The sequence below is a fragment of the Propithecus coquereli genome, unplaced genomic scaffold (assembly GCF_000956105.1).
Source record: "Propithecus coquereli isolate 6110/MARCELLA unplaced genomic scaffold, Pcoq_1.0 Scaffold12, whole genome shotgun sequence".
Taxonomy (NCBI): domain Eukaryota; kingdom Metazoa; phylum Chordata; class Mammalia; order Primates; family Indriidae; genus Propithecus; species Propithecus coquereli.
In genome coordinates, this window is record NW_012136080.1 from 16,639,381 (window position 1) to 16,660,895 (window position 21,515).

At 44.4% G+C, this 21,515-nt stretch overlaps 1 protein-coding gene across 1 annotated transcript in view; it reads left to right on the forward strand.

Moving 5' to 3' along the window:
* The window catches only part of CLSTN2 (calsyntenin 2), a 593,278-nt gene that overhangs the window by 513,063 nt on the left and 58,700 nt on the right, over positions 1 to 21,515 (forward strand). The window contains exon 8 of the mRNA XM_012664412.1: positions 5,466 to 5,587. Within this exon, the coding sequence (XP_012519866.1) occupies positions 5,466 to 5,587 (122 nt within the window). The remainder of the gene's footprint in view (positions 1 to 5,465; positions 5,588 to 21,515) is intronic.

Below are 21,515 nucleotides of genomic sequence, written 5' to 3' on the forward strand. Positions count from 1 at the left end.
CCTGTGTCAACTGATCTTTGCACTAAGTGTTCATGTATTTTCAGGATGTAGAAACTGAGTCAGAGTTTCCTGGCTTTCCCCTAGTCATATGACAAGTCTGTAGAGGAGTCAGTGCCAACAACGAGTTTTTCTCTGGGGGTACGGGAGGCACCCCCAGACCTGCATGAGATGGCACGGAGGTTTAGCACTGGGTTCGGTGCCAAGCCCATTCAGTACCTGGGGGGGTGAGGAGGAAATTGGAATATGGAAGGTTGAGTGACTGGCCCAGGATAAAATAGCTGATTACTGAGAAAAACAGGGTTGGACCTAGATCCTCTGACCCCATGTTCCAGGCCCATGCTGTTGCACCAGTGGTCCTTGTTAGAATAACTAGCACACTGACAAAAATGTGCAGATGCCAGGGCCCCGACCCAGCTCAACAGATCTGGACTCAAGGGGGCCCTGTTGGCCAGCCATGGCTGAACCCTCCGCATTAGCCAGTGATGCCCCACTGTCATCCCAGCACTCCCCCAAACAGGCATCAGCACCCCTGGATTGGCAGGAGCCGGCACTGTTCAGCTGTGGCTCTTGTATGAAATGCTTTACAAATTAGCTCAAGACTGGCACAGAGGAGGTGGGAAGATTTTTCTCTAACTTCTCTGACTTAAAAAAAAAAAAGAAAACTATAAATACCTTGTCCTAAATTTTTAAAAAAATCAGAAATAAATTAAAGCTTGATTAAGGCTTTTTATATCAGAAATTTTTTAAGCAATTAAAGCAACATATGTTTATAGCAGAAACATGAAAAACACAGAAAAATATAAAAGAGAATACATAAACTTATGTATTCTCTTCGATACTAAAATCCTCACACTTGGGGAGATATTTTCTGATAACATTTAGTGCATTTCTTACAATGTTATTTTTACTTCTATGTATATGTAGAATGTCCTTACAATTTTCAATCTATTTTTATAATACCTGTGATACTATTATGTTATCAGTTTCCTTTACATAATATTTTACATAATATTATATCCAGATCATTTCTCCATGTGATAAAATATTTTTAGAAAATATGAATTATATGACAGTTTAAAACTCTGCCATGTGGATTTATCATACTTCATTTAACTTGCTCTTTTTTGTTAGATATTTAGATTGTCTCCTCTTAAATGCAAATAAAATGAGCATTCTGGATATTTCTGATTATTTGCTGACCAGAAGTTGAATTACTGATTCAGAGAATATATACTAAGAAAGCTATCGGTGTGAATTGTCAAATCACCCTTCATGAAGATTGCACTAATTTCTGTCTAGTACGCTAAGTAAAACTTACTAATGGTGGCCCATTATTAAGTAATTTATAAACAGCTGGACAACAGAATTGATTAGTCAGCAAAGGCTAACTGCAGAAGAGAGAGACAGAGAGAGAATGAGAGAGAGAGAGAGAGAAAACCACTATCATCACTACCACCAACAAAAAAAATCGAAATGGCTAATTCTCTTTCATCATGGTTTTCCCTCCCATCATTGTCCAGTAGACCTATGTGGGTCTGGAGGGTGGGGAAGCTCACTTTGCCCAGATATTCAGAGACTAAGGATTCTTGCATCATTTGTTGCTTTCATTTTCAATCACAGAACAGAAAGTTAAAATAGATTGAAACACAGAAGGCTTTTATTGACCAGGACAGAAGGTGGCGTGTTTCACCCTAATCACATTCCATTTCCCTGAACTTGGCCACATTGCCCCACCTCACCATGGGGGAGACTGTGAAATGAGTTTAGCCATGTGTCTAGGAGCAAAGCACACAGCAGTGTCTCCCCAACGAGCATATTGCATGGGGCACTTGTGCCCTCTCCGACCCCCCTTTGTTGGTCCTTACCTCTCCATTCCCCCGGGAGCAATGCTCTCTCCAGTCACCTTTCACGATTCCTCCTCAGCCCCTGCCCTCTCTCAGTGATCCCCTCCCGCACACACATCGGCCCCCCCTGCTTTCTTTCTCTGAGTTTACTGGCTGATAAGTGGCAACATACAGTCTTAGCCACTTCCCTACAGAGCTTTCTGAGAGAGAGGCCAACTGTCCAGCCACTACCAGGTGAGAGAGGCAGAGGTGTCAGCATGGTAGAAAGTGCTAAGATGGCCTTCCTGACTGCTGGGAAAGGAAGGCATACTCCCACACTTCCAGAGGTGCCAGAAAACCACTCAGAAGGATCGAGGTTGTCTTCTGTAGAGAGGAGTGGGAATCTCACTCTCTGCTGCCAGCTGGCTGAGCCGCACACTCTTGGGTCTGCTCCAGGTTGGTGTAAGAGCAGAGCCCAGGAGAACCCTGGGAAAGTTTGACGCATATCCCCACGACTTTAGGGTACGTAAAGCTGAGGCCTGACTCTTGCCCAGGGTGTCTGAAGTCTGGAGCTGCCTCAATGGTAGAGTGAGGAGAGAGGGGCAGTGAGAACAGGTTCCCTACTACGATTTGGCAGAACACAGGTGTTCTTGTTCTTGTGGGCCAAATGGGCATCCGAAACTGTGCAAAGCTAGAGCCCAGAGGGCTGCATTCCAGGAGGAGGGGATCCCAGCAGCAGGAGCAGATGTGTGTGCAGGAGGGAATTATTGAGAGAGGGCAGGGGCTGAGGAGGATTCATGAAAAGTCAACTGGGAAGAGCATCTTTCATACCAGGAATGAAGACACAAGGGCCAACAAAGGTGGGATTGCGGCAGGCACACACGTCCCAACCATCAAAAGAGGGACCGGTTCAACTACTATATCAATTCCTACATAAAGATTTATAGTAAGGCCATCCTTACTGGGGGTGTGGTAGGTAAGGCGGGCATCATAGAGACCTCTGCAGAGCCTCTCCAAACACCAATCCATGCACCCGTGGCGGAGCCATATACAGACACCTGCCACTACAGAGGAGTTTCAAAATCCGTGTGAAAATGAAAAACTCCACCAGCTTTTTAAAGAGACTTTACACTTCTCTTCCACTCAGCTGCCTTTGCCTGCCTCTGACCATGATTGGAGCTAAGAGGAGGATGGGGGATGAGAATATGGAACAAGAGAAGTGAAAGACGTTACCCCATCTTTTCCTTGTTGTTGGCTGCCAAGCCGTGGGTAAAACTGATGGGAGGGGAGGGGCATATCTTTTAACTGGGTGAGAGACTGATGTTTGATTTGGATTGAACCCTTCAAGATTATTCTAGTATCTGAGAGTGACCAGAAGGCTTTAGGGTTTGCCGGAGATGTGGACAAAGAGAAGGGAAGAAATCTTCAACAAAGAATAACTAAGGACAGGAAAAGAAATGAAGTTGATTCCTGAGCAAATCATATCACCAACACGTGGGATAAGCCAGGTCGCCTGGCATGTGTGTTGACACCAGGAATCCAGAGAAGTGGCGGCAGAGGGAAGGGGAAACCTCCTAGGCCAGAAGATGTTCTAGCAGAGTGAGGTCTGCTCTTTCATTCTTCTGGTTCCTCCTCCTCACCCCCAACCTCTCCTGACTCCAAAGCAAAGTAAAGGCAAAAATTCTTTCTTTATGTATTTCCTCACAGTTATCAACAGAAACTACAGAAAATCAGTTATACAGTGATGAGGGGGACAAGAAATACATAGTAAAATCCCCATAACTGGGCCAGGGGGGTTTGGTGACCCAGAAGCTGAGTGGTCACCCAGACGTTGGCCTAAGCCGGTCCCACCACACTTGGCACCTGGCCACTCCCCTTCCCACCATCCTTTGGTTATGATCTCAAGAATGGTGATGCTTGCCTGAAAACGGCATCCGACTCTGCTTTGTCATGTCGTGGTGGTCACGACGCAGCATAATAGTCCTTATTATAAGTAACAGTTACTGAGCATCTGTTCTGGGCAGATGCTTTCCACACATTCCCTCACTGTATCAATTAAGATGCTTTCGCTACAAAGAATGGGAAGTCCAGATCAAACTGACATCAGATAACCAAAAACTCAAAATAGTAAAGAGAATGTGGGTTTCTTGTAACTGAAAACGTCCAGGGCTATGATGGCTCGTAAGGTTGTCATCAAGGTAGAGTCACCGGGGCCTGGCCCTTGTGCTGCAGCTTCCCAGATCTGTGCTCAGACGTGCATCCACTTTTTGTTAGCAAATACAGCTGCAGCAGCTCAAGCTTCCCAATTATACAAGACAATTTTCTGAGGGAAAGAGAGTGCCTCTTCTATTTGCTTTCTGTTAAAAGAGAAATGGATTCTTTACCAGAAGAACTCAAAAAAGTGACAAATCATTGGCCTGAATTGCGCCACTTGCCAATTCTTGACCGAAGCCCTGAGGCCAGGGAAATGGCCTGCACTGCTGACCGCAGGCATGGGTCCTGAACCAGTCCCCATGGTGGGTGAACTGCATGAGCCTGTTGGCTGGGAGCAACCAGGGCCCACCCTAGAAGTGGAATTGTGTTGATTCCTCCCACCCAAACTTCATAGGCAAGGTTTGTGCAGGATGTACGGAAATCAATCACAGTTTCCTATTCTTACAGCACATTAGGATAATCCAGCATCCCTGTCATGATACAGTTAAGGAAGCTTAGGCTCTCCCAATGTCATCCAAAGACACAGCTCCACCCAAAGTCTCTCTGACTCTAGGGTCCATGTTTTTTCCATTACACATGATCACCTGCTCATTCACCCAACATTTATGGAGCGTGCTCCTCCTGGTAGGTTCCCGTGTGTGCTATCATGTAGTAAAATGTGAGTTCTCTAAGTACCAGCCAAAGCACAGCTCCTCTTCTGCCAATCGGTAGTGTCCTGTGGCTACAGGCATCATGGCTGGGATCCACGACATAAGATTTCCTAAGCAAGAAAGGAAGTTTTCATACCAGGAGAAGAAAAGTTCCCATTGATTGCCTATGTATGGGGAGGGGAATTTATTCACTGCTTTGGAGAGTCACAGAACTGTGTCTAATGCTGGAAAATCAATCTGCCCCCTCCTCGCAGCAGCTAAAAGTGAGGCAGCTCCTCTTCATATAGATTAGGTAGAGACAGGAGATGTGCTCTGTGGTCACTGCCGTCAAGTCTGATGAATAAAATAAAAACCTAGAACTTGAGGAGAAACCACTGTGTTAAAGGAGCCTGGAGTGGCTGAAGTGATTGGCAGAGAGCCCCCTCAACCCTTCTAGAAGCATTTGTAACCAAAAATAAAGAGCTTGTTAACCTAAGTAATTTTTACTCTGGGTCTGATGCAGTATCTGACTGTAAGTTAGGTTGGTATTCAAAGCCCCAGTGGCATCTCAGCAAAAGCTTTGCTGTGGGTTTTCCTGAGTCTTCCTCTCCCATTTCAATGAGCTCCACCATGTGTGCTCTAATCTAGCATGATCATCAGAACCAGTTGTAAATGAGAAGACAGGAATGCACGCTTCTCTGTCCTTTGAGCTGTGCTAGGTGATGTGACAGCAAGACTCCTCTACTGGAGACTGACACAGGGATTCTATCACTCTCTGAATCCTCATTCTGCTTTTCAGAAATGAACCGGCATCACTACGCCCTGTACGTGCACAACTGCCGCCTCGTCTTCCTCTTGCGCAAGGACTTCGACCAGGCTGATACCTTTCGCCCCGCAGAGTTCCACTGGAAGCTGGACCAGGTATGGCATTCCCCTCACACCTGCCCCCACTCACGCCTTTGCAGGGAGGGTCGGTTTGATCCAGAGGTGATGGCAGTGGGGAGGGGCCTCAGGTTTTAGCCACTTGCTGGTTTTTGGAAAAGTCAGCTCAGGGAAACAAGCAGTGCTTTAAAATCTTGACGGAAACTGCCCCCTTAAAGCCAGTGGGAGCGGGGAGGACCACATTTCCCTGCCGGGATACTGCGGGTCAGTGGACCTGTCCACGTGCATCTTGTCCATCTAATCCACACTGAGCGCATGGAAGCTGGCTCTCCTGATCCCCGGGCCCAGTCTGTGATCTTTGCTAACATGTCTTTATATCGAAAATGCTCTGCATCTCTCCTTTGGTGCTCTACTACCTACTCTGGGTGACAAGAGGTTGAGAACAGGGACCTGAGGACTTTGAAGTAAGCAGTGACACAGAGCACTGTGAGCAGCGCGTACTCTTTTTTGAAGTGGAAAAATTTGTGACTCACTCCAGAGCCTCATGGCTTTCGATCACAAGGGCCACTGCGTCATACTCGTCAATGACAAAGCAAATGTCTGGCTTGAGTCCAAAGCTTTGAAGGGTCTGTTTCCAAGCACGGTGCAGCATTGAGATGGTAGGGGTGGCACCCACCTGTGTGGGTGGCTGTGCCTCCAGGAAGTGTCTGTGCAGCAAGCCTAGAGTTGGCCTTCACTTAGATTTGAAAGGGGCCGGGGGCTAATTTTTAAAAAGGGTTTTAAATTATCGAGAGAGAGAGAGAGAGAGAGAGAGAGAGAGAGAGAGAATGGCAGCAGTCAGGAAAGGGGATTGAAGAGTCAATGCTGATTAATGAAGCAGATGAAATGATGCCCGTTCTGTGACCCTTCCTGTCTGGGGCCCCAGCATCTCGTTTCGTTTTTATCCTGAGCTACCTGGGGCCCTCAGTTTTCTTTTCTACCTCTAAAGTCCACTGTGTGTACTATCTGCCTCACCTTGCCGGGGGCTGATTGCTTCATAATCCTTTCTCTTCTCCCTCCTTGTCGCTGGTCTCTACCCTAGATTCTCTCCCTACGCCACACCTAAGTTCCAGCCCCCAGGGGCTGATCTCAGAGCGCTACGGGGAAACATTCTGGGAGGAACTAATTCCCATTGAGATGGGACTGATTGCTGCCCCATTTCATCCCCGCAGAAGTACACATATGCTGTTTAAAACAAAGATTCATCAACCCCAGGGGTCTCTCTATGGTGGAACTCCAGGCAACGTGACAAGATTAAGGATGCCGGGCTGATGCGAAAGACGTTTGGGGGAGCCCAGTGGCAACTGCCTACTCCACTGCCAGTAAATCTCATCCTGCTGGGTGCCAGGATTCTAAAATCTGGCATCTGGATTAGTATATGATCCTCTGAGTTAGGAGTTCTGGATCTTGGAGGAATTGTGAAACCTTGGCATTGTTTATTTTATTTCTCAGCAACCTCTCAGCTATGTCCTAACATGCCATATGGCTTTTATGGGATGTTTTAAAATGTATAACACAAATTTAAGTGAATTAAAATAAATTCCATATAGTGAGAGATTTTAAAATAAGAGCATTGCTATACTGGTGGAGATAATTATAGATACCCTGTGGCATTTTGTAAGATGGGATTGAGAAGCACTGATGCAACAAATGAAGTCATGGGGTTGGAAATTAAAAATAGGTAGAGAAGGAATTCTGGCTCTATAGATAAAGATATAGTGAATCTAGCATTTCTAAAATCTGTTCCCGAAGTGGTGAATTAAGGAAGGGCTGAGACTCACTGAACAGCTTCCAAACTATTCTGATCTCATTGACTACCATTTATTGATGCCTGCTCTGAGCCAGGCATGCTTTGTGTGAAAGACCATTCTCTCATCTCTGCCAGCCCTTCCCAGTGGGTAAAATGAGGCAGGAGACTGAGGTCCATGGCTTGCTCAGGGTCACACAGCAAACCATGGCTAGGATCTACCCTATTATGCCATGCTGCTTCTTTGATGAGCTTGCTAATTTACACTTTCAAATTTTAATTTTTTTAATTTAGAGGTCAGAGTTATCACTGAAATGTCCATAGTCTTGATGAAACCCTATAAAATTTTCAAATCTCCACTCTGCTCAAGCTCTGTCTTCTTCTTGTCTTATTTCTATTCAGGCTGCAGCAACAAAATACCACACGCTGAGTGGCTTAAACAATATAAATTTGCTTTCTCACGGTTAAGGAGGTTGGGAAATTGAAGATCAAGGTGCCCACTGATTCATTTCCTAGTGAGAGGTCCCTTCCTGGCGTGGGGAGGGCCTCTGTCTCACAGTTCCTCTCATGGCAGAGAGCGTGAGCTCTGGAATCCAGCCTTCTTATAAGGAACCAGCCCTATCGAATTAGTGCCTCAGCCTTGTGACCTCAATTAACCTTAATTACTTCCTAAAGATCCTATTTCCAAATATATTGGAATTAGGATTTCAAAATATGAATTTGGTGGGGGGAAGACACAATTTAGTCCATAGCATTCCTCTGCTAAAGAAATAAACGTTAAAAATTTGAAGACAGCCTATTGATAATCAAAGCCCCAGCTCACCTGGACAGTTGCGCTTCCTCTGAAGGGAACCCTAGTGAGTAGAGTGTAGGAAACCGCGACAACACCTATACTAGCAATCCAGTGCTATGTATAGACCAGCCCACAGATCCCTTTCTCCTCGCTCAGCTTCCTGCATAGACAGAACCTTACCAGAAGTGCCTTGGGTGTAAATCACTTGATGCCCAGAATGTGCATACGTGATAGAGTCTCCTCCCTGGGAAGCCATCCTGGATCACCCCCCTAGGGGACTTGCCACTCCCCTCTGCTCCCCAGACTCCACGCAGGACCCATCCCAGGACTTGCGGTACCACAATCACCCGTTCGTCTGCCCATCTGCTCACTTTGTGCTGAGCTCCAGGAGGGCAGGACGGGGTCTTGCTCATCTCCAGCTCTTCCATGTGTGTTATAGGCCTGAGCACATGACTGGTGCCCAGTAAATGTTTGTGTGATGGTGAATGGATGTTGAGATCAAAAAAAGGGAGAGCTGAAGTGGGGGAAGGGAGGAGGAGCAAGGGAGAGGAAAGGAGAGAGGAAAAAATCCAATCATTTAAAACCTCCTGGTGATTAACTGATCTTTTGATTCATTTGATTGAGCATTTAAAAATTCTTAAATGTTGCCATTTTTAACTCTCTGAATCTCAAGTGTTGTTCATCTTTGATTTTGATATCTTATTTCGAGATCTTACTAGATTTACCACCTTTTTGTTTACCATCTGTAACTTACAGAACTTTCTGGCTTTGGCCAGCAAGGACTCAGCCAGTCTAATGAATTGTGTGTATTTAAACTCCTGGCCCACCCTGGGAATTCCAGGAGCATAGTATCTGTGCTAATGCTGATGAGGGCTCGTTTATTTTTTTATCCAGCCCAGTTTATTCTGGGCACAAACTGTGTCCCAGGCTCTGTGCTGGTCAGCTGGGTCAGCAGCTAAAATAGGAGTCTCTGCTCTCTCGAGTTTCCATGATAACGAGTCAGACAAACACAGAAACAGACAGTTTACAATCTCATGCAATATGTATTGGGGCAGAAGTCAGGGGGCCAGCTCAGGGGAGTCTGTGAGAGCCCATCTGGGGGTACCTGACGTGGACCTGGGGATAAAAGCCTGGAAAAGCCCGTGGCGGGAGGAACACGTGGGTGGAACGTAGAGTGCTCCGCAGTGCGGCGCCAGGCAGCCAAGCTGGCAGAGCAGAGAGGAGGCCGTCGTCAGGGAATGTGAGCTCTGGGGGTGGAAGGGCATAGGCATGGGGCAGAAGGAAGAGGCTTTAGCAGTGACTAGGAGCCAAGTGTGGAGGAACAGGTGGAAATTAAATCCCATGGGGCTTCTTACAACACAGTATTGAGTTGGTTCTTTATCCCCAAAGGAATGGGCCACAGCTGAAGCATCTGTTACTCAATACAAGATTGACAGTTTTAAAGATAGGCAAATGTGAAGAATGCTAGTATGACAGCCATCAAATTTATCAAGTTTAAGCAAATATGGCTCAGGCCAGGTCATTCGATGGGGCTGGTGGCAGGGGCTGTGTTAGAGCCAGGGTCTCCCCGCTTCCTGCTGCCACAGCCAGGCTGGAAACCCAGCCCCAGACAGGTGTGTTAGAATAGCCAGCTCCTCGCAGCATTAAAACCAGTCAGGAGGTGCAGGATGGTTCCCACATAGCCCTTCAGGAGTGCTCAGGGAGCAAGGCAGTTTCCAGAGGCACTGGGGGCTTTTGTCAGCCCAGCCCTTCTGTCCCACACTTCAGCAGGCCTTGGCCAAGGTGATGGACAGCCAGGTAAATCCATTACCAGGCGGCTCCAGAGATGCCTCTGACAATCCAGTGCATCTCACTAAAGTGATCATAACGATGAGGTGAACATCATTTTAATGGGATTTTTACTTATGATCCGCTGATACAAATCCCTCGAGCCTGCAGTGAGTCATACACAAACCCAGACGAGAGCAGAGGAGACTGCCCAGCTGCCAACACACACAGGAAAGTTTACTAATTTGCTGCTCCTCCTGGCTTTAATATCATTTGGACATGGTTGACTCAGTGTCACGAATTCTAATGATCTTCCCTTTGGACCTGTCGTTGCTTGGAGGGGAATCTGCTGATGTTGTACTCTATGCTCCCCTTATGGGAAGGTACAGCTTGAGTGACAGCCTTAATCGACCAGCAAGAGCACAGATGCCCCCAGCTCATATGAGGAAAATAAGTGCATCTCTGATAAAGTGCAATGAGCAGAAGATATGAAAGTCAAGTTCATTCAGTTGGCCGATTGACCTCCCTGTGCCAGAACTTGTAATAGGCACTGGAGAGAGAGAGAGGAAGGGCAGAGCTCTACCCTGGAGAAGCTCAGGGCCCTGCCCCTTTATACCTGGTTTATGTACCCTGGGGATCATTCTCCTGCAAGAATCCCAAGCTCTAACAATTGTGCGTGGGAAGAAGCAGCAGGAATGAGTCAAGATATCTGGCTGGGTGAAGCCAGATACCTGACTGGGTGAATTAAAGATTTAGCTACAAAAAAAATTAAAATAAAGTAAAAAATAAAGATTAAGCCATCGCATAGCTCTAGACCATACAAGAATCCATGCCCGGTGCTGCACTTCTAATTGTTCAGAAGTTGGAAATCAGATTTCCATGTAAAATACACAAATTTTTAATATTTTCTCATTTCAAAAAAATATATCATCAGGCCAAAAAATATTCTCCAGTCCACTTTCACCCTCTAGTCACCACTTTGAGACTGCTGATTAAAAAACCTATTATTTTGACACAAGAAAACCACACAATAACATGTCTATTTGGGAAGTTTGGTTTTTCTTAAAAGAGATCCAATAGTCTTTTGTAAACCTGTCCCGTACTCCATGCCCCCGCCCTGCCCCCACAGAGAATGCTGGACTTCCTGTGTGGGCGAGCTTATCAGGTCCCCAGCAGCCCCCACCACACCGAGGGTCCACTGGTGTTGACAGGGGTATCCCTTTCTCTAGCACAAAGGAGAGAGCAAGCCACAGGCCCACATTCCCCAGAGCCAGGATTTGAGCACATTTGTCTTGGGCCACAGGCTTTGCCTGTCAAATCCATTCTACTTGCACAGAATTCTAAAGCTCCTGGAAGAAACTAAAAGTGAATAAATCCTTTATTCTTGGTGAGGAAAGAGTGCTAGAATGATGGAGAGTCAGTTTACTTACATCTGCTCATGTAGCCACACGTAGAGTCAAATAGGTTGGTTCAATCATTATTATAGCCAAGTGCCAAGGAGTTAATTGGAGAATGGTCAGTGCAGTTCAGACTGGTCATCCTAATGAGCAAAATAATTGGGCATTGTCAGCACTCTAATTCTGCTGTTAAAGACTAACTCTTGGATACGTTGGCCATGTTTCTTCCAATGCAGTAATACCACCCTGCTCAGCGTCCCTGCCTGTACCCTGCCTTCAGTAAGGCCTGCTTTCCTTTAAGAACAGATGTCCTAAACAGAGGGGGAAGAATGTCCAGAACCTCTTTTTTCTCTCATTCAGGCAGAATCTCAAATGAGTTTTTCCAGGATGCCATCTTACAGGGTTGTTCTGGGTAAATAACGTGTGCAGGGAGGGTCACGGATACCATGGCTCTCACTTGGATGTGCAAAGAAAAACTAAACTCTTTATTTCTCTGTAATATATATGTGGGCTCCCTGACAAACCCCCAGTCCTCCCGGAGTCCCTCTCTTTGCCTCTTTCTATCTCGAAGAGAGCTTCTAAACATTCGGGGAGAGGCGGCTTCCATGGCTACATGGTGTTGGCAGAGAAGGGCTCTCAGACCCACATGGGACACTCTAGGTCCTCTTGGGTCAGAACTGCGCGATGTCTGGATCATCTCCTTCTGGAAAGGTGGCCGCTGACATGCTTGGCCCATTCACTCTGCTTCCTTTGAGAGAGGCGCCGATGCGCTGGCACTCGGCACTGCAGCCCGTTACCTGAGCCATGCTCCTCCAGTTGGAAGCCCCTTTGCGCAGCCTTTCGTCATGCCCCAGGTCCCAGCTGCATGGCTGCCCTGATTACCTCCATGACATGCTGCCCCACCCGGGCACCTCGGGGTCTCCTGTTAGCCTCTGTGACAGACAGAATGATGACTCCCAAAGATGTCCACCTCCTAATTCCAGAAATCTGTGAATATGTTGACTTATATGGCAAAAAAAGCTGTTTGCATATGTGACTAAGTTAAGGATCTTGAGATAGAGAGGTTACTCTGTATTATTCTTTTTTTAATTTCAAAATATTGCAGGGGTACAAACATTTTGGTTACATGAATTGCTTTTGTACAGTTTGGGTCAAAGTCATAAGTGTGTCCATCACCCATACAGTGTGCATTGTACCTGTTAGGTGTGAATTTACCCATCCCCTCCCGGCCCCCGGCATGCTTGATTTCTGTTGAATTTTACTACCCTATGTGCACATGAGTGTTGATCTATAAGTTTCAATTTAGTAGTGAGTGCATATGGTTTTTGTTCTTCCGTTCTTGTGATGCTTCCTATGGGCCCAATGTGATGACAGGTGTCCTTGTAAGTGGGGAGGGAGGGGTTATGCTGGAGAAGGAGAGGTAAAGATGCAAGCGGAGGTCGGAGTGATGTAAGGCCACCAGCCAAGGAACGCGGCCCGCGTCTGGCAACCGGAGAAGGGAAGGAAACAGATCCTCCGGTACAGCCTCCAGAAGGGATGCGGCCCTGCTAACACTGCGACGTTAGTCCAGTGGAACTCAGTTCAGACTTCTGACCTGCAAAACTGCAAGATAATAAATCTGTGCTGTTTTAAGCCAGGAAGTTTGTGGGGATTGTTGCGGCAGCAATAGGAAACTAACACATCACTCATGAGCCTTGGGGAGCTGCCTCAGGCTCATAAATCAAGCCACTTCTCATCTCCCCACACCTTATTGAGGTGACCTTGGGCCAGGGCTTCTGAGCAGACAAGTGGACCCTCTGTAGGCCAGCGTGTGGTGCCTCTGCCACAGGTCTCTGGAGAGCCCTCCTCCCGGAGCGTGGGCCCTGGGAGGGCGGGAGAAAGAGGCTCTGCCTCCTGTCCCGTTCACTGCTTGCTCCTGGCTTGTCACCAGGCTGGCTTCGTCACAAGCCGTGGGACTAGGATTCCCAAGGGGCAGAGTTAGGCCTTTCCTTTTTCTCTAAGGCATGTTCTTCTTCTAGCCTAAGCTGCCTGGTCTCCTCACCTGCCATGAGATGTGGAAAAGGAGATTTTTGTTTTTAAAGAAAAAACTCTGAGTCCTCTGTGCTTGGTTCTGTAAATGCTAACCAAACAGAAAATTCTCTTTCTCTTGACAAAGCCTCACCTGAAAGCTTAAAGTTGACAAAGTTGATATGAGAATTAGATTTTCTAAACAATATACTCGACCTTTCCCTGAAGCACAGAAACCAGGCTCAGCCCGCCAGTCCCTCGTGCAGTGCACCGGCTGCACCACTGTGCCTTTCAGCTGTCTGCCCCAGGGCCTCCTCCTAGGCAGTGGGAGCCTGCTTGGCTCCAGTGAGCACCACCCACAAGTGTGGCAGTGTTATCGCCCTTGGGAGCACCCTTTGCCCCAAAGGGGTGCAAGAGCAGCCAGTCTCAGAGGTGAGGAGCAGTTCTGGGCAACACGCTGACTTTCTCAGGGGTCCCAGTGGAAAGAAGCCCCCACTGCATGCAGTGATGGCCTTAACAATGCCGCCTTGGATTGCCTGTTCCTCCTTCCCTGACTTATTCTCTACACTTCATCTTTCCTTCTCCCTAGAATCACTTCCCAAATGAACTGTCTACTCCAGCTCCCCCCTGCAGCACAGCTAAAACTTCAGATCTGTAACAGGCAGTTAACAAAGAGTGACTGCTATGATTATTGGCAAGAAAGAGACTTCTGCAGAGTTCCAGAGGCCAAACCATGACTAAAGAAGGAAGTCACCAAGAGACCAAAGTGAAATGAATAAAAGGAAAGGAGTTTAACAAAGTGCAGATCACTGTTGCCAAATGTTGGTGAAGCTTAGGTATTGTATACCTAACAATATTAAAATCTAGTAAGTAGATAATTCCATTTGTGACTTATTGTGGGAATACTCTCCGCAAACCCACTAAGAGTTTCCATAGCTTTATTTATCAGTGCATCCTGAGCCATTTGCTTGAAAAGGGGATTTCTCGGGGTTTTCTCAGATTTTCATTATTATTCAAAGGATTTTCTTTTCTTTTTCTTCTGAAGAGCCTGCACTAAAGGAAAATCCAAACTCTCAGTGAATGCAGAGCTGTGGGATGTCATTCTTTTCCCTGCTGCAATATCACTGACTTCTGCTTTCACATTCCAACTCGAACTCTGAGGCTACACAACTGTTAAATCTCAACAAATCAAAGATACTAATTATTCTATATCTTTCTCCCTTTGCCGGCAGACCTGGCTCCTCTCTGGTCTCTCTTCCCCTGACAAGCACCTGCTCAACAATTCCTTTTGCTCCTGTGAAATCATTATTTGTGTTTTAGCCTGTACATCTGCCCAGAGGCAACGAATGCATGTTTTCAGTAGATAATCCCTAAAGTATATTTAAAATTAGTGTTAAAAAGAAGGAAATAATGTCAACATTAAAAAGATTGTTATTTTACTGTTAAAAAGAAAGAAATAATGTTAACACAATTAAAATGCTTAGGAAATCAAATAACCTATTCAATAATAAATGAAGTTGCTCCAAACTTCATGAAGTGGTCCCAATGGAAGCAGCATGAACTCAGTCACTGCACTGGCTGTGCTGTGCTCCTGTCTTTCTAGTATTCTCCAGGCACTGGTGCTGGCAGGAGGGGAGCGAGATTCCTCCTTGTCATGGAAGCCAAATGTTTGCTTTCCTTATGTGAAAGATAGTTTTCTCTGCCACTTCCACACTATGGAAAGTGCATTGATTCACCTTGGTGAATATACAAGATGACAAGATTATGCCAATATTCCCAGTCTTTAGAACCTAAGTGTTTAGAACTGAGCATGGATGTCCATCCAGAAACAGATACGAAGTTCAGCTCATCAGGAATCATGTTTTAGAAATTGGCAAAATCGATTCTCACTATAAAATGGTCAATTCCAATGCTGATCTCCCTTCCTTAGGAGACATGATACAAAGGCACTAGCCACTGTGAAGTCCTTGCGCAGTGAGAAGGAGACTTGGAACCAGCATTACTTAAGTTCTTACTTTGTGCTGGATACTTTTTAAAAATTCTAACAAAAATCTTGCAGCTTAGGCATAGCACCCAGGTTGGGGATGAAGAACAAGAGACACAGCAGGATGCTTTTCTCATCTCTCTTCTGAGAAGTACAGGAACCTTGTAGATGACCTCAAAACATACACACTCCAAGAGGGTAAAAGGCGCCATTCTTGACATGGGGGAATTTACAACCTTAGTGAATATACAAGATGACAAGAATATGCCAATATCCCCAGTGTTTAGAACCTAAATGTTTAGAACTAGTCATGGATGTCCATCCAGAAACAGATACCAAGTTCAGCTCATCAGGAATCATGTGTTAGCATATTTAGAAACAAAGATCAGCTTGCTCCCGAGGCAAGGAGCTGAGAGGGCCGCTCATCCCATAAAACAGGAGAAGACAGTGGAGCTGACTTCTCAGGGAAGACCAGTCCTTTGAGGAAGTCTTGAAAAGCAATAACCCTGGGTCCAGCAGTGAGATTAATTTGCCCTACCATCCCTGGTTACTCCCAATCTCCTACGAGTCATTTGTTTCCATCCTTAATGTCTAAACATGCAAATATTGCTGCACTTACTGCTCGTTAGTTTAACTAAAGGAAGTGCCCTTTAATTATGCCTCTAAATAATGAACCTCCTCCATCACCTTGACAATCAGTGCATATTTAGAAAGAAGGAAGGCCTCATTATGAAGGAGCCACTGCATTCCTTGGTTACTTAGACGATGGTAGCTTTCTTTAGGCAACAGAAATGCAAGTCAAAAGACAAACCTTGTGATTATACTAATTCCTTGTGGCCTTAGGTGCAAGAATAGCAAAGTTAGCCACTAACATATTACATGTGAGAGGAAAGAAGGAAACTAGCATTTTTGGAGAGGCTATTGTGAGCCAATCCCTAAACTCTTGATTTACAAATGTTAGGTCTAAGCTATACAGTTCCTTCTGAACTTAAATCTTAATTCCATTCCATAAATACTAAAATTGAGGCTCCAAAAGATTAAGTAATTTGCCCAAGGTATTGGACCAAGTCCATCCTTCTCCAAAGCCCATGTTGTTTCCCATTATGTTCTTGTCTTGTTGAGAAGATTTACATAGCTGGGCAGAACTGGGTATCCACCAAGTCCTCACTATATTTCTTCCTTTGTTGATCTCAGCAGAAACTCACAGAAACAGTTTGCTGCCATACAATTCCCGATGGCACAGACATACTGGATGATGCTATCTGGGAACCTGCCTGCATGGCTCAGAAAAATAAAACGCAATGTGTCATAGGCAGGCGAGTCATTTCCGCTCTCTGAGTAGCCGATTACCTATTCATCTTTCAAGACCATACTCAAGGGTCTCATCCTTGATACGGACTCTCCTACAACTCCCTGTCCAGTAGAGAATTGACCTCACCTTCATGGTGGGAAGGGGGCAGAAAAGACTTTTATCACAGCATATTTTATACTCTATTACACATATTTGTTCACTGGATCATTTCCCCCACTACACTGGAGTTTCATATCTTATTCACGTCTTTCACCTTTAACACAGTGTCTAACACAAAATAAGTGTTCAATAAAAGCTTCTTAATTTTCATAAATTATCTAAATGGCATATTCTTATCTTCTTCACTCTGGCTCCCAAACTCTGCTCCCTAGACCTACAAGTGCCAGTTTGGCTAAGTAAGTACCATCTGAGGAACACTGAAAAGGAAAGCTGCCAGAAAAATACGAGACATCTTGAATAAGTGAATGTACCAACAACCTGTTGCATATTCATATATGGAATGCTACTCAGCAATAAGAAGGAACAAACTGTTGATTTACGCAACAACATGGATGAATCTCAAAAACATTATGCTAAGTGAAAGAACCTAGGCAACAAAGGCTACATATTATATGACTTAGTTTACATGAAATGTCAATAAAAGGCAATTTTTAGAGACAGAAAGCAGACCTGTGGTGCCTAGGGCATGGGTTGAAGTGGAAATCAACTGCAAATAGGCACAGGCATTTTTTGGGTAATGGAAATGTTCTGAAACTGGATTGTGATAATGGTTGCATAGCTCCATAAATTTACTAAAAACCATTGAATTGCACACTTACAATGGGTAAATTTTATGATGTGTAAATCATACCTCAATAAAGCTATTAAAAACAGGAATTGAAAAAAAAGAGAGAGAAGAGGAAAAGGAGGGAGGGAGGGACAAAGAGAGGGAGGGAGGGACAGCCACAGTATGTAAACTTGAGGTGTTAGAGGATGAAATTTCGCAATGCCAGAATTATTAGAATTTAAGAGGGTTAATACCAGAAATGCTGGAGATGCAGGAGGGGAGTCCCAAATCTAAACATAAACTTCCCCAAAATCCCTTAAATCCTTGACTGCCCCCTGGACTGTGTACACATAAGGGAAACTTTAGGAACCCAGTGAAAAGCAATTATCAGGAAAAATGAAAAAAACAAAGCAGGTATTTTAGCCACTGTGCACTGAAAAAACAACAAATTTTGGAATTCCTCCAAGTAAGAAAGGTTAAGTAAACATATAGACTTTTCCAGTGAAATGCAGAAGAGACATGCCTTAAGAGTAAAGACTATGTGCATTTCCATGGACTGAAAAATTAGCTTGGCATGGTGTGGTGCACCTGTAGTCCCAGCTACTCAGGAGGCTGAGGCAGGAGGATCACTTGAGCCCAGGAGTTTGAGGTTACTGTGAGCTATGATGATGCCACTGCACTCTAGCCAGGGTAACAGAGTGAGACTGTGTCTCAAAAAAAAAAAAAATCTATAGACTATCTACTAGGATTAAAGGACTGCCTCAGAACTAAAGGTAAGCCCAAAAAACATACCCTTGTAAAGTATAAAACTAAATCTCAACAAGTGCAAGGTGATTACCCAGTAATTTAACAAAAATCAACAATCTCAGAAAATGATAACAGAATCCAGACTTTCTACTAAGTGTCATGCATAATGTCTAGTGTACAATATAAAATATTGGATGTGAGGAAACAGGAAAATGTGACCTAAGGTCCCGAGTAAAATCATTCAAGAGAAATAGACCCTGAGATGACACAGATGTTGTAATTAGCAGAAGTAACTTTAAAACAACTATTTTAAATATGTTTTGCAACTTAAAAGTAAGGATTGTCATAATGAATGAACTACACGGAATCTCAGCAAAGAAATGGAAACTATACAGAAGTGTAAAATGTAGAGTGGAAAATACAATATCTAAGTTAAAGGATGGATTCAGAAAAGAAGAAAAAAGAAGAGAATGGAAAAGAGAGTGTCAAAAGAACCAAAGGACAAGAGAACGTGAATGAGGCATTAAATAATTAATTGAACAAGTGACAGTGGAAAATTTTCCAAATTTGGTGCAAAATATCATCTTAAAAATTGAATAAAATCAGTGAGCTCCAACCTGAATAAATACAAAGAGAACAATGCCAAATTACATTTTCCTCAACCTGCTGAATACCAAAAATAAGGAGAAAATCTTATTAATAAAAGCACCCAGAGAAAAAGACACATTGTATATGGGAGGAGACTAATATGAATGAAATCAAAAGACAATGTAATGACAAAGGAACTCCTTCAAGTAGAAAGGAAATATCAAAATGAAAAACAGATCCACAGGAAGGTAAGAAGAGCACTGGAAATGGTAAGTATACAGGTTAACATAAAAGACTGTCCTTCCTTAATTTCTCTAAATGACCATGACTGTTAAATGCAATGATTATAAGAGTGTATGTTGGGGCATATCACGTATGTGGATGTAAAAGAACAATAGAACAAATAGAACAAAGGATAGAGGTGCTTTACACTGATGCAAGGTTCTTAAATTTTATGTCAAGTGTGACAATGTTCACTTTAAAAATAGTGTGATAAGATAAAGATGCGTATTAAGAAAGGCCTGCTTGAGGTTAGAGACTACCAGGTTAAAAGAGTACTCAGGCAAAATAATCATGCTCAGGATGTTGTAAGTTTCTTGAAGCAGAGGGACAAAGGGCAACAGTGGTGACATTGGCAAAGAACTGCTTCTGATGCACGAGCCGCAGCTAGGAAGGGAGAAATTGGACCTGGAATTTCTAGACAACACTGAAACAAAGAGCTCTAGAGGTGGCATGATTGATGAAGAAGAACGCAATCGCAACTTCAAACCAGGAATTGGAAGCTGGACAAGTGATCTAAGAATTTAGGGTTGCTTAGTTGCTTAAAACAGGATTCTAGAGAGCCTAGAGAGAAAATTCTGAGGTTTGGATATAGAAAAGTAAGCAAGAGCACCAATGGATGTAAGTTTAAGGGATTTAAAGAGTGACCTAGGCGTGTTGCTTCAGGAATGCGCACAACGACGTCAACCTTGTCTCAGCGCGGACCCCTGCTAAGGCCCCAAGAGGGCTAGAGGACTACCTGGGATGGAGTAGGTATCCTTTATTCCTTTTATAATCAGAAGGATTACTCCCTGTTCAAATTGTTTATGTTAGTCATGGAAGTGAATAGAGCGAAGAGATCTGCAAAAGTAATAGTTTTAGCCACAAATTAGAAGTTTGAAGGGGAAATTATAAGTAGTATTCATGAATTGAGTAGGGTATCCACAAACATCTCAGAAATTGTCACTCATTTGCTCCAAGAGTCTTCCATGTTTCTTTGGAAATTACTTTGGATCCTCATATCTTACCTCGAGGTCTTTTGGCCATTTTGCCATCAAGAACCAAACTAGCTTCTGAGAACAGCCCAGCAGAAGCTCTCAGTCAATTTCCTTAGTCTTCTGAGCGAATTAAAGGCACAACCGTAGTTTGGCCTTCTCTCCTCTCTCCCATTGGGGATTAGATGGCATTCATTCCAATAATGTCGTCTCCAGTGTCCAAAGATGAAGACAGAGAACAGTGCTAGAATGATTCCTCTGTCTGACCCCAGGAATCCACATGCCTGTCTTCTCTTCAGCAGGTAGTGACTTCCCACGTGTGCATGGGAAAGAGAGAGCTCTCCCTCTCCCAGTAGGAAAGTCTAACATCTGCCTCCTGACGTTACATGAAAAGGTAGATACTGAGTACCCCTTGTCCTGCCATTTAGGCTGCCCTGGAAACTGAGAGCTTGGTATTATCCTTATAACGTGGTCTTCTCCCATTATAAGGGCCACATACATTTCCATCAAACACAACCTTATCAAAAGGTTTCATTATAGTCACAAATACAGGGGACAACAAGGCTGTAAGTATTTAGACAGAAGGCAAAGAAAGATGCATACCTATTATCTAAAGTCACATAAAAGGCGAGCTCATAATTGGGTTATAAATGTGAATTGAGACTTGAATTACTTGAAGAATTATCTGCTGTCATCCATTTATTTTTCCGTGTGTAAACATATGAAAAAAATGAGCTTTATGAGCTGAGAGCAAAAATATACCTTCAGGTTTATTCCAGAATAGTGAAAATATGCCTCTGCCACATCTAGCAAAAATATGTCACATGGGGACCAAAAGAAGAAGAAGAAAAGCATTCTTTAGTGGGGCCGAGTACAGAGGAAGGCTGTGTCTACACTCTGCCCTGTGAAGTGACACAGCCAGTCACTTACTCACTCACCAACGAACTTTGGTCAAGATCAAATTTTAAAGTGAACAAACTTATATTTCAGGGACAAATATTCATTAAGGAGCAGTGAAAGGCATGCAACTTTGGAATCTCTGAGACCTGAGTTTACAGCTCAGCTCTGTCCCTTATTATCTGTGTGATCTTGGGTGAGGGGCTTCATCTCTCTGAGACTTGGTATCCTCATCTGTAAAATGGGGGTAATTATAAACACCTCAGAGGCGGTTATGAGGATTTAATGGCATAATGAATGTAAAGCAGGGTTAATGAGGTAGTGACAGCAGAACATTTAACCCATTTGGAGGTGTGTTGTTGGGCCAGCATAGTCACACACACACATGGATGGATGGATGGATAGATATTAATACATAGATAGATAGAAAGAAACTGTGCTTGGAACACTGACTGCTGGATTCATTTAACACATGCTTTTTTATGAGCAGCTACTCCATACCAGGCACTGATTTGGTGGGAACAGGGCATAGAGTGGCAAACAGAATTATGACAGATACCAGGTACCTACTTTCATTATTCACACTGTAGTCTTTTTGTTTTTTGAGACAGAGTCTCACTGTGTTGCCCGGGCTAGAGTGCCGTGGCATTAGCCTAGCTCACAGCAACCT